The 11,661-nt window shown below is 56.3% G+C and overlaps 4 protein-coding genes across 4 annotated transcripts; 3 read left to right on the top strand and 1 right to left on the bottom strand.

Annotated features, from left to right (window-relative positions):
- Positions 1-344: 344 nt before the first annotated feature.
- Positions 345-713, top strand: LOC142595701 (feather keratin 4-like). The gene has a single exon (XM_075724488.1). It carries the CDS (start codon positions 345-347, stop codon positions 711-713), a length of 369 nt encoding a protein of 122 aa, XP_075580603.1.
- Positions 714-3,443: 2,730 nt separating this feature from the next.
- Positions 3,444-3,812, bottom strand: LOC142595659 (feather keratin 3-like). Its single transcript, XM_075724406.1, has one exon. It carries the CDS (start codon positions 3,810-3,812, stop codon positions 3,444-3,446), a length of 369 nt encoding a protein of 122 aa, XP_075580521.1.
- A 1,133-nt stretch (positions 3,813-4,945) lies between these two features.
- LOC142595664 (feather keratin 3-like) lies at positions 4,946-5,790 on the top strand. Its single transcript, XM_075724416.1, has 2 exons — positions 4,946-5,020; positions 5,407-5,790. The coding sequence occupies exon 2, from the start codon at positions 5,422-5,424 to the stop codon at positions 5,788-5,790; it is 369 nt and encodes a 122-aa protein (XP_075580531.1). The 5' UTR covers positions 4,946-5,020; positions 5,407-5,421.
- Positions 5,791-9,686: 3,896 nt separating this feature from the next.
- On the top strand, positions 9,687-10,055 carry LOC104033798 (feather keratin 3-like). The gene has a single exon (XM_009486571.2). It carries the CDS (start codon positions 9,687-9,689, stop codon positions 10,053-10,055), a length of 369 nt encoding a protein of 122 aa, XP_009484846.2.
- The last annotated feature ends 1,606 nt before the right edge of the window (positions 10,056-11,661 follow it).

Below are 11,661 nucleotides of genomic sequence, written 5' to 3'. Positions count from 1 at the left end.
GGCGAGGGGATGCTGACTCAGGGAGGGGCAGGAGCCGGACAGCCCTGTTGTCATCGGCGGCGGCGGCGGCGGCGGCGGCGGCAGCAGTAGCAGGGAGTGCCGCCTCTGCAGATTGGCCCAGGTGGTGCTGAGCAATGGCGGGGCAGGTATAAAAGCTCTGCCGCTGCCAGGCTCTCCCATCCACTGCTCCGGCCGCCTTCTCCTCTGGGAACAGGGTAAGTCTGCGAGCGCTTCTCCTCCTGGCCCCCTGCTCCGGCCCCGGCCCCTGCGCCTCGGGCGCACCCCTCTGCTGCTCTCTTGCAACGCCTGCCCCCTTGCAGAGCCCCATCCGATCCCCCGCCAAGATGTCTTGCTACGACCTGTGCCCACCGAAACCCAGCAGCGTCGCCGTCCCCCAGCCCATCGCTGAGAGCTGCAACGAGCTGTGCGCCCGCCAGTGCCCCGACTCGACGGCCTTCATCCAGCCGCCCCCCGTCGTCGTCACCTTCCCCGGCCCCATCCTCAGCTCCTTCCCCCAGCAAGCCGTGGTGGGCTCCTCCGGAGCACCCGCCTTTGGGGGCTCCCTGGGGCTGGGGGGCCTCTACGGCGCCGGGGCCACGCTGGGCTCGTGGGGCCTCTGCACCTTTGGCAGACCCTACGCCTCTCCCGCCTGCAGCCCCTGCGCCGTGCCCCGCTACAGCAGGAAGCTGTGGGACACCTGTGGGCCCTGCTAGAGCCAGCCCCGGAGCCCCCACAGTCCCTGGGCCACCTCTGCCTCACGCCTCCTCTCCTTTCTGCCCTCCCTTCCCTCTCTCCGGGCCGCCTCTCCTCCTCGCTCCCGCCCGTGCCCACATGCGCAACTCCACCGTCAGCCCACGGGGCGCTTGCTTCTCTCTGCAACCACCACCGCCTGGGAGAAGCCTGAAGGAACACCTCTCCTGACGCCCACAGGGACAACCCGCGCCTGCCTCTGCCTCATGTGCCTTTCCCGCGCCGCAATAAAACAAGCCTGCACCCAAGGCCTCCCTCTCTGCCTTTCCTTTCAAAGCCCAGCAGCCGGGGCTGCAGGGTTCCCTCGCCCGGCGCGTGCCCGACGCCAGCCGGGCCAGGGAAGTCTCTCAGCCCCCGCAGAGCCAGGCTGAGCTGCCTCTGGCGACACCCCACAGCCCTGGCAGCTCTGCCCACGCACGGTCCCGCCGCCCAGCTCCAAGGGGCCTGCCTGAACGCAGCCGGCTCCCCTGCCTGCAGGACACGCAGCCCTGGGGCGGCGGCAGACCTCCAGGCTCCTTGCTCGGGAGCGCGGCCGCCACGGGGGCTCCGAGCCACCCAGGGGCCATGCCTGCCGCGCCTCCAGCCCCTCTCTGTCTCCTTGCCTCGCCTGCAGGCCCTGGGGGAGAAAGCACAGGGGACGCTGCCCCTTTCTCTCCCCTAGCCGTTTCCCTTCCCCTCCTTCTCTTCCCTCCTCTTCTTTCTCTTGCCCTCCTGATGATTCTCCCCCAGCCCCTTGCCCTTCTCTTCCCTCTTCTTAGCCCCTTCCTCCTCCCCCTCCCTCTTCTCCCTCGCCTGCCCTTTCCCCTTCCCCTTCTCACCCCCAGCGCAGGCCAACACACACGCTGCTCCTCGCTTCTCTGCCGCAGACACAACCGCACACCAGTTACAGCCTGGTTATTGGCGGCAGGAGCCTTTGGAGGGCATCTGCTCCTGCTGCCGCCTCAGGCGAGGTCACCCAGGGCCGGCTGCCCGGCACCATCTCCACGCGCCTTTTGCACCTCTCCAAGGACGGAGACGCCACAACCTCCCGCGCCAACCTGGGCCAGTGCTCAGTCACCCTCACGGTCAAAAAAGCCTTTTGGGAAGGCGAGGTGGAGCTTGCGGGGCTTCAAGCTGCTGCCCATTGCCTCTTCTCCTGGCACTGGGCAACTCTGAAAAGAGCCCGGCTCCATCGGCTTGACGCCTTCCCTTCAGGCATGTGTGCACGTCGAGGAGACTCCCCTGAGCCTCCTCGATGCCAGCAGGGACAGTGCCATCTCTCTCAGGCTCTCCCCAGAGGAGACACGCTCTCTGCCCCTTCATCATTTTTGTGCTTTAGCCCCACATGGCAACTGAACGCCACAGAGCGGCTCGCTCGCTCGCTCGCTCGCTCGCTCGCTCCACCCCGGTGGGGGAAGTGAGAAAACGCGTGGCTTGAGATAAAGACGCTTTAAGAGGTCAGGCAAAAGCTGCGCACGCAAGCAAAGCAAAGGAAGGAATTCGCCCGCTGCTTCCCATCGGCAGGCGGCTGTTCAGCCATCTCCAGGAAGGCAGGGCCCCATCACGCCTAACGCTTACTTGGGAAGACCAGCGCCATCGCTCCCAACGTCCCCCCCTTCCTTCTTCTTCCCCCAGCTTCCTATTGCTGAGCACGACGTCACACGGTAGGGAAGACGCCTTTGCGCTATGCCTCGCCAATGCTGAGCGCAGGGCAAGGATCCCCTCCCTCCGCCTGCCGGCCACGCTCCTCCGCACGCAGCCCCAGGACACCGCTGGCCACCTTTGCCCCCTTTGCACGTTGCCCGCTCACGCGCACCTTGGTGCCCCCCAGCACCCCAAGGGCCTTTCCTGACGAGCTGCTCTCCAGCCATCGCCGGCCATTTCCCAGGCACGGGGTTTAACGCTGGCTCCTGCCCAGCCTCCTCTGTGCAGGTGCCCGCGGACGCTGCCGTGCTTCTGTGGAGCTGAGGGACCTGGCGGAGCTGGTGCCGCTCCCGGGCTGAGGAGGCCAGGCGAAGGAGCACTGCCAGCGCCTGTCCTCCTCTCTGCCCTTTCCCCAGCTCTGCTGTAAGCCCCACCTTTTTCAAAGGCTCTCCCTGCCCTGCCCGCTGCCTGCATCCTCCCCGCTCCCAACACCGCCCAGCCTCGCCTCGCCTCGCCTCGCCTCGCCTCGCCTGGGCATCTCAGGACCACCCTTTGCCCTCCCACAGCTGCCCGGCACACGCCCCCAGGGTCTCCCCAGCTTGGCACAAGGAGGGAGGGAGGGAGGGAGGCACCAGGTGCATGCAGGAACTCTTTATTGCGCCCAGAGGGGAAAGAGAGACTGTCAGAGAGACGGTGAGCAAGACCCAGAGAGGCTGCTTGCCACATCTTGCGGGAGGCAGGGGGATCTTCTCCAGAGCGCGGCTTCTCGCTCGGGATGCGCCCTTGGTGCGGCGTTAGAGAGGCCGAGGATGTGGCCCTGCAGCCCCGGCAGGGCCTTCCAGGTCCACCTCCTGCCCTGTGCAAGAGCTGGGAAGAGAGGGGAGGAGCGCAGAGGGCAGGAGCAGAGGGCAGGCAAGGGCCGAGGGTGTGCGGCACTGCCAGCTGCCCAGGCGTTGGCTGGGGCTGGGGATGCTGAGCACTCCTCGGTGCCTGGTGCCCGCCAGCTCAGCCCTGCGTGGGCGGTGGTGCTGGCGCTTGGGCCGGGGGCAGCGCCTGGGGCTGGGCTGGCTCTAGCAGGGCCCACAGGTGTCCCACAGCTTCCTGCTGTAGCGGGGCACGGCGCAGGGGCTGCAGGCGGGAGAGGCGTAGGGTCTGCCAAAGGTGCAGAGGCCCCCCGAGCCCAGCGTGGCCCCGGCGCCGTAGAGGCCCCCCAGCCCCAGGGAGCCCCCAAAGGCGGGTGCTCCGGAGGAGCCCACCACGGCTTGCTGGGGGAAGGAGCTGAGGATGGGGCCGGGGAAGGTGACGACGACGGGGGGCGGCTGGATGAAGGCCGTCGAGTCGGGGCACTGGCGGGCGCACAGCTCGTTGCAGCTCTCAGCGATGGGCTGGGGGACGGCGACGCTGCTGGGTTTCGGTGGGCACAGGTCGTAGCAAGACATCTTGGCGGGGGATCGGATGGGGCTCTGCAAGAGGGCAGGCGTTGCAAGAGAGCAGCAGAGGGGTGCGCCCGAGGCGCAGGGGCCGGGGCCGGAGCAGGGGGCCAGGAGGAGAAGCGCTCGCAGACTTACCCTGTTCCCAGAGGAGAAGGCGGCCGGAGCAGTGGATGGGAGAGCCTGGCAGAGGCAGAGCTTTTATACCTGCCCCGCCATTGCTCAGCACCACCTGGGCCAATCTGCAGAGGCGGCACTCCCTGCTGCTGCTGCCGCCGCCGCCGCCGCCGCCGCCGCCGATGACAACAGGGCTGTCCGGCTCCTGCCCCTCCCTGAGTCAGCATCCCCTCGCCACACCAGCACATGCCGCTTCCCAGGCTTTCCTCCCCTTTCTGCTTCGTGGGCTAAAGGAGAGCAGGCATCTCCCCCAGCAACGGGGCTGCAGCGACGCCTGCGAGGGCCTGGCGGGGCCGGGGCAGGGCTGGCAGCGGCCCGTGCCGCGTGCGCCCAGCTGGGGAGCCGTGCTGCTTGCACCATGCGCCTGGGCGAAGAGCACGCGTGGTTTTTCTCCCCCACACTTGCAGAGGTCGATGGCCAGCGCTTGCAGCAGATGGAGGCTGGCTCCGCTGGGCTGGCGAGTGATGCATCGTGCTGAGCAGGCAGTGCCCGAGAGGAGTGCCTTTGATTTGGCATTTTGTAACCTCGTGCCTCTGTAGATAATAGCCGCTCGGCGTACGTCCCGTGGTCGCTGGCGTGCGGGAGGCCTTTGCAAGGCCAGCGCCAGGCCCCCTGGTCTTCCGTGTGGCTCTGCAAAGGCGGCACGAGGCTGCCCCGAGACCAAGCCCTTGGGCAAGAGCTGTGGCACGCAGGGCGCTTGCAGTCAGCCCTTGTCACGCTGCGTGCCCTCTTACGCACCGAGATAATGAAAAGAGAGCGGGGCTAATTTGGCCCATTAGGTGGCAGCTGGCAAGCGCCCGAGCGGGGTAATTGCCGGGGCTGATAGAGCGGGTTGGGGCTGCTGAGGAAGCGGCGTCAGCAAAACAGCCCCGTGCCACGCAGGGAGGAGGCAGGGGCTCGGCCGCCACGGGCCACGTGCCCCCGCTGCGGCCAGCTCCTCCCCGCACTCGCCGGCCCGGCATAAAAGCGCTGCCCTGGGCCAGCGCTGGCATCCACCGCTCCTGCCTCGCTCTGCTCAGCAAAAGGGTAGGTGGGTGCCTGTGGGTCTCTGCCTGCTGGGGCGGGGGCCGGCGCGGCCAGGAGAGCTCTGAGGGCAGCGGGCGTGCTGGCGGCGGCAGCCGCGCATGGCCAGGGCGGGCTGAGCTGCGGCGGGAGCAGGAAGGAGCCCCGTGGCTGGGACCCGCGGAGCCGGGCCCGGCACGGCACAGGCTCTCCGGGAGGGCCTGCGTGCCCTCCGTGTGCGGAGAGCAGGGCGCTGACGCGGGCTGGCTGGGCAAAGGGCAACGTGGGGCGGGCAGCGCGGGCAAGGCGGTGGCTCTGGCCCCTCCATCTCCAGGGCAGCCCTGAGAACAGGGCACTGCTCGGCCGGGGGCATCTCCTCCTCGCTCATGACGCCTCTCCTCGGGGCCGTGTCTTTCAGGCTCAGCTCTCTCGCACCAAGATGTCTTGCTACGACCTGTGCCCACCGAAACCCAGCAGCGTCGCCGTCCCCCAGCCCATCGCTGAGAGCTGCAACGAGCTGTGCGCCCGCCAGTGCCCCGACTCGACGGCCTTCATCCAGCCGCCCCCCGTCGTCGTCACCTTCCCCGGCCCCATCCTCAGCTCCTTCCCCCAGCAAGCCGTGGTGGGCTCCTCCGGAGCACCCGCCTTTGGGGGCTCCCTGGGGCTGGGGGGCCTCTACGGCGCCGGGGCCACGCTGGGCTCGGGGGGCCTCTGCACCTTTGGCAGACCCTACGCCTCTCCCGCCTGCAGCCCCTGCGCCGTGCCCCGCTACAGCAGGAAGCTGTGGGACACCTGTGGGCCCTGCTAGAGCCAGCTCCGGATCCTTCGTATCTGTCAGGAATGTAGAAACTTAGAAGAAACTATTCATCCCAAATATTACATCCCGTAGGATTTTCTGTTAAGCTTTTATTTTTCTGTTCTTAATTATTTACTTTCACTCTAGTTTCATAGTTTTTTTCCCTAATGTTCTATTCTGTAATTTTTCTCTTACATTTTCAGGTTTCTTTCAGTCTGTAATTATCTTTATTCTTAATCTCATGAACCTCATGTAAAATACTGTGGTTTTTTACCTGTTGGTGACGTTTAATCTTGACAACTGTAAGTGTAGAAATTTTTAGCTTCATTTTTCATCCTTTTTTTGGTTTGTTGTCATTTGTCTTCTCTTCATCGGTTTTGTTTTGTATGTTCTCTCTGATTTCTTCAAATTGTTTTTCCCAATAAATCTTTTATGCATCAAATTTCTACTGGTTTTTTAATCATATTTTATTCTAAACATTGTTGGGATTCACCTGACTTCATACCTCTTCGTAATAGAGACAATGTTCTGTTCCGCTGGCATAGCCCATATTCTCTGTTTCCTTCCAATGATGTGGTACATTGTCTCTTGTTATATATTTTCTACTATTGTTTAATTTAAGTTGTACTTTTCACTCATGGCCAATTTAGTATACATTTAGTGGAGACAGCAATAGAGGTAAAGATTAAAAACAGTTGTTTCCATCCTGTACCTGTTTAGTTTCTTGTGAGTTTTTTCTTTAACTTCAAAAATTTTCTCCTGCACTTTCTCCCACAAGTTTTTTTTCTTGTCTCTAGTGCTTAGTTGATATTCATTAGCATATGATTATCAATATATTTTAAAATACAGAATGAATTTTCTCTGGTTGATACCATTACTATTATGGTGTATAACCTTCACTTTTTTTATCTTCCATGAAAACATATTCTAAATTCTCTCCTATGATAAGTTTTGTCACACTTCCTAAGTTTTAAGACATACTTTAAGACACTGATATATCTCCAGACCAGTGAGATACTCCTGTCTCTCATTTAAAATGCAGAAATTATGATTAATTTTGAAACTATCACCTTTCAACTCTCTTAATCTCCTGTCTTTAACATCCAGCTTTTCAACTTCACCCTTTCTGGTTGCTTAAAGTTCTAGAGACACACTGGAAAGAGCAGGAAGTTTTTATCGCAGTCCTCCAGGCTCCTGCCGAAGACAGCTGTAGACACTCCGTGGAAGGAGCAGACTACCCTGGATGACACAGCAGGGAAAGCAGGGCAGGGACAGAGCTGGCCAGCCCCAGCGGCTATGAACCGCAGTCTGATTAGGGGAGCGATATGGCTGACAGTGGCTCCCTGTTTAGACTGATGTCATTACTCATCACTGGGACATGCAAGTCAGATTAGAACAGCAAAACAGAGTGCATAAATCATTAGTCAGTGTTTCTAAAGTGCTTTGATAGCCTTTGTTCCTGAGTTGCTTGAGAATATCTGCTATAAGCACTTTTTTCCCACGGAAAGCCCCAAAAGACATTTTGTAATTCGAGAGCATTTAAATCGCAATGTTATTAAATAAAAAGTAATGCTACCAAGTGGAGAGAGGAAATAGAGGACTTTGATGTGGAGAAGGTTTGTTGCCCTGAGACAGAGTAATGAGGCACAACTTGCTCTGACTTGCAGACTTCGCGGTAAAATGTAAATCTGAGCAAGGAAGTCACCCCCAAGCTGAGATGTGGGTTGCAGTAATTCACTTTCTATGCCTGGAGAGAGCTCTTTGTCTTCCCCTGCAATAAATGCAGGGCAGTTTTTGTTGGAGAAAGAGTCGCTTTAGCCAACTGTTGTCTCCACTTACCTCCCCAGCCACAACTCCTCCCAAACTGCAACAATGCATGTCAGAAAAAAAAACCCAACCCAAACTCAGAAATCTAAACACAATTCCTTTATCACCTGAAGAAAAAAGGAAAATATTGGGGTGAAGCTGACATAAAAACAACAAGAAATATTTAGCTTAGGCATTGCAGGAATTCAGATCAGATATTTCAGCTCTGGGGGTCTTCTCAGGGGTGACAATGAGAAGGGTCTGTAAAATGCCTTGGACATGGGTAAAAACCTAAAAGCTGGAATAAAAGATACTGACTGTCCTCTGAAAAAGCACAGAAAAAGGGTAAATAACCGCAAACGTATGTAGAATATTTTCTGGAAAGTATAGTGTGAAATAATGACATATTTTCACCTGATATACAGCAAATGTGATAACAGAGGATTTGATCAAGAATGTTGAAAGGATTTTTTTTAATGAAAGAGAAGAAGAGCTACATTAATATTGACCCATGACTTCCAATGGCACAAATCATGATCTAATTAAAGCAATGGTGTGCACCACCTTGTTTCCTGTACATTAAAGCAAATGTGATTGTGTAACACTGAAGCGTCTAAATCACTCCTACATTTTCATACATTAACACAACTCCAAACATTAGCTGCATTGAACACCAACTAATGAATGTTTGTGAAATCATTACAAAGTGGTTTTTTTTCTCAAGAAGCCCTAGAACATACTTGTTAAGAGTTAATGCCCACAACATCTAACAAGAAAAAAAAAAAACAACCCAAAAAAACAAACAACAACAAAAAAAAGCCTGCTGCTTTGGGTTTTCCTCAAAATTGTGCCTCTTTTGATGGATCATGGGCAGACGTGGGACTTCATACATTTCTGGATGGTGATTTCTTTGACTTCCTAGCTCAAATCACTGTCAGCAGAACCACGGGCCCCTGAATTTCAGCTCCCACTTAACCTGCTTTATTGAAAAAAAATAATTTTTACATAGGATTGAGTTGCCACTCAAAAGACTATTCCTCTCAATGGAAACCTGTTGGGGAATTATCATGTGTAGTGTATGATCTCAGCTGATATTCATGACCACCTGAAATCCATCTTAGGTCAATGAGGTCTATTTAAGTTGGGGATGGAAAAGACAAAGTCCGGGGTAGTCCCAGGATAAGATGCACTCTGTCTCCAATTAATTTAACAGATAAATTTAAAGGACTGTTAAGGAAAAATGCACATGTCAGACAAAGATCAGTCTTACAAAATCTGTGAGCAAACAAGGTTGTGACAACTTTGTAAAAGGACAAGTAATATGTGGAGTCAGCTTAATGCACGTGGTAATTCCAGTGAGGTCACTAAAATGATACCAGGAATTACACTAGCCAATTAAGACCCAAGATTAAAGAAATCATGATGGTGTAACATCGACATCACATGGTGTGAGAATTAGAATAAAATCATATCCACGATAAACACAAAACTTTCGTCACTCAAGGCTGTTAAACAATTTCTGTTAGGCAGCCAAACACAACCCCCAGCATCAAGCAAGATCCAAACCACACAGGAATGCTGAGAAACTCTATATAAGCACCAGCCTGAGTTCATCCAGACACTTCTTTTGGCTTATTCGCCTTGCTGAGCTGAGTGAGTATGATTTTTTTTTTATTTCTTTCTATTTACTTAATCGGAACCTATATCAGACTAGACGTGGAAGATTCTAACATCTAACTTGGGGCTCCTTCCTCGCTTTGGGGAACTCTGTGGTAGAAGACACCAAGGTTCCTACATTGTTTTTCAGGGTGTGTGTTTGCAGGAAGTGTCAGACACATCTGTGCAAGTCCACAAGGAAGATCAATCTATGGAGTCTGGTCATTCTTGGGGTGGTCTTATACAGTCAGAAACTTTGGATCCCTGTGCTCAGCTAGTGTTAATCAAGTTGATCAAGGCTGCACATAAAACATGCACTATAGCACAAGACAGCATAATATAGTAAATTCTCTAATATTAGCATTTTGAAATATAACTCATAAACCATCTGCCTTTTTAGTCTTTTCCATCTCTAGCTGTTGCAAACCAAACTCCACCCCTGCAAGATGTCTTGCTATGACCTGTGCCCACCGAAACCCAGCAGCGTCGCCGTCCCCCAGCCCATCGCTGAGAGCTGCAACGAGCTGTGCGCCCGCCAGTGCCCCGACTCGACGGCCTTCATCCAGCCGCCCCCCGTCGTCGTCACCTTCCCCGGCCCCATCCTCAGCTCCTTCCCCCAGCAAGCCGTGGTGGGCTCCTCCGGAGCACCCGCCTTTGGGGGCTCCCTGGGGCTGGGGGGCCTCTACGGCGCCGGGGCCACGCTGGGCTCGGGGGGCCTCTGCACCTTTGGCAGACCCTACGCCTCTCCCGCCTGCAGCCCCTGCGCCGTGCCCCGCTACAGCAGGAAGCTGTGGGACACCTGTGGGCCCTGCTAGAGCCAGCCCAGCCCCAGGCGCTGCCCCCGGCCCAAGCGCCAGCACCACCGCCCACGCAGGGCTGAGCTGGCGGGCACCAGGCACCGAGGAGTGCTCAGCATCCCCAGCCCCAGCCAACGCCTGGGCAGCTGGCAGTGCCGCACACCCTCGGCCCTTGCCTGCCCTCTGCTCCTGCCCTCTGCGCTCCTCCCCTCTCTTCCCAGCTCTTGCACAGGGCAGGAGGTGGACCTGGAAGGCCCTGCCGGGGCTGCAGGGCCACATCCTCGGCCTCTCTAACGCCGCACCAAGGGCGCATCCCGAGCGAGAAGCCGCGCTCTGGAGAAGATCCCCCTGCCTCCCGCAAGATGTGGCAAGCAGCCTCTCTGGGTCTTGCTCACCGTCTCTCTGACAGTCTCTCTTTCCCCTCTGGGCGCAATAAAGAGTTCCTGCATGCACCTGGTGCCTCCCTCCCTCCCTCCCTCCTTGTGCCAAGCTGGGGAGACCCTGGGGGCGTGTGCCGGGCAGCTGTGGGAGGGCAAAGGGTGGTCCTGAGATGCCCAGGCGAGGCGAGGCGAGGCGAGGCGAGGCGAGGCTGGGCGGTGTTGGGAGCGGGGAGGATGCAGGCAGCGGGCAGGGCAGGGAGAGCCTTTGAAAAAGGTGGGGCTTACAGCAGAGCTGGGGAAAGGGCAGAGAGGAGGACAGGCGCTGGCAGTGCTCCTTCGCCTGGCCTCCTCAGCCCGGGAGCGGCACCAGCTCCGCCAGGTCCCACTGTTCTTTCGCTTCTGTGTGATACCTTGCCCCTACAGTGACCTGTACAACTTCAGGGCCCCTCTTTGCTGTGGGATTTCAGCCTTCTCCATACTCAGCAACAGGTACTGCAGCCCATACTCCTCATGCCAACACAGCCAGTTCTTCCACAGCAGCTGTGGGCCATGCTAAAGGTAGCAGGATCATCCCTGTTTAATCTTTTTCTTTGAATTAGTGATCTCCATTCTTCCTATATTGATTCTCATTTTATGCTCGTTGAGGATATTCATCATGGACTAATTTAAGAAATGTGAGGATTTTAAACTGTGTCAATAAAGGAGAGCTTTGTGGTGTTTTCCTCTGACTTTCATTCTTATTAATGTACTGCTGTATAATGCAATCAGATTGCTGCTCCCCCCACCCCGCCTTGCTTTTAATTGTGGCTTTGTTAACAATCTTACAGACTGTGAGGTTCAGCTTTTGGTATCAGGTTTGCATTCCCATCACCAGCAGACAAAAGTTCATAAACCCTGCAGAAATCCCACTCCTGCCGTTCATGGGTCTTTCCCCTTGTTCCCTTGGCTACTGTTGTTTTATGGTAACAAGAACATTTAGACCTAAGAAAAAAACCCCACATTTCTTCATCATTTATTTGACCTCTTCTGCCAAGCAAAGCAGAGTCTGTGAACTCATCTGAGCTCAAAGATCAATTCAACATATACATCCCATCATGATGTCTATGAACGATGGCTCAGGAAACGACCCCTTCAAAGGAAAAATGTACAAAACATGTCAGTGAGAACTAGGAATTAATTTCAATACCACAAAGTATTTCCTGCTCAGGAAAGTAACTCCTCATCATCACTGGAAAATTTTCATT

Source organism: Pelecanus crispus, chromosome 22 (assembly GCF_030463565.1).
Source record: "Pelecanus crispus isolate bPelCri1 chromosome 22, bPelCri1.pri, whole genome shotgun sequence".
NCBI lineage: Eukaryota > Metazoa > Chordata > Aves > Pelecaniformes > Pelecanidae > Pelecanus > Pelecanus crispus.
Note: the sequence above shows the minus strand (reverse complement) of the source record. Positions and strands in the feature narration are given on the sequence as shown.

Bases quoted from the DNA above. Each gene is read 5' to 3' on its own strand.
- LOC142595701 (XM_075724488.1), top strand. From the start codon at position 345: ATGTCTTGCTACGACCTGTGCCCACCGAAACCCAGCAGCGTCGCCGTC.
- LOC142595659 (XM_075724406.1), bottom strand. From the start codon at position 3,812: ATGTCTTGCTACGACCTGTGCCCACCGAAACCCAGCAGCGTCGCCGTC.
- LOC142595664 (XM_075724416.1), top strand. From the start codon at position 5,422: ATGTCTTGCTACGACCTGTGCCCACCGAAACCCAGCAGCGTCGCCGTC.
- LOC104033798 (XM_009486571.2), top strand. From the start codon at position 9,687: ATGTCTTGCTATGACCTGTGCCCACCGAAACCCAGCAGCGTCGCCGTC.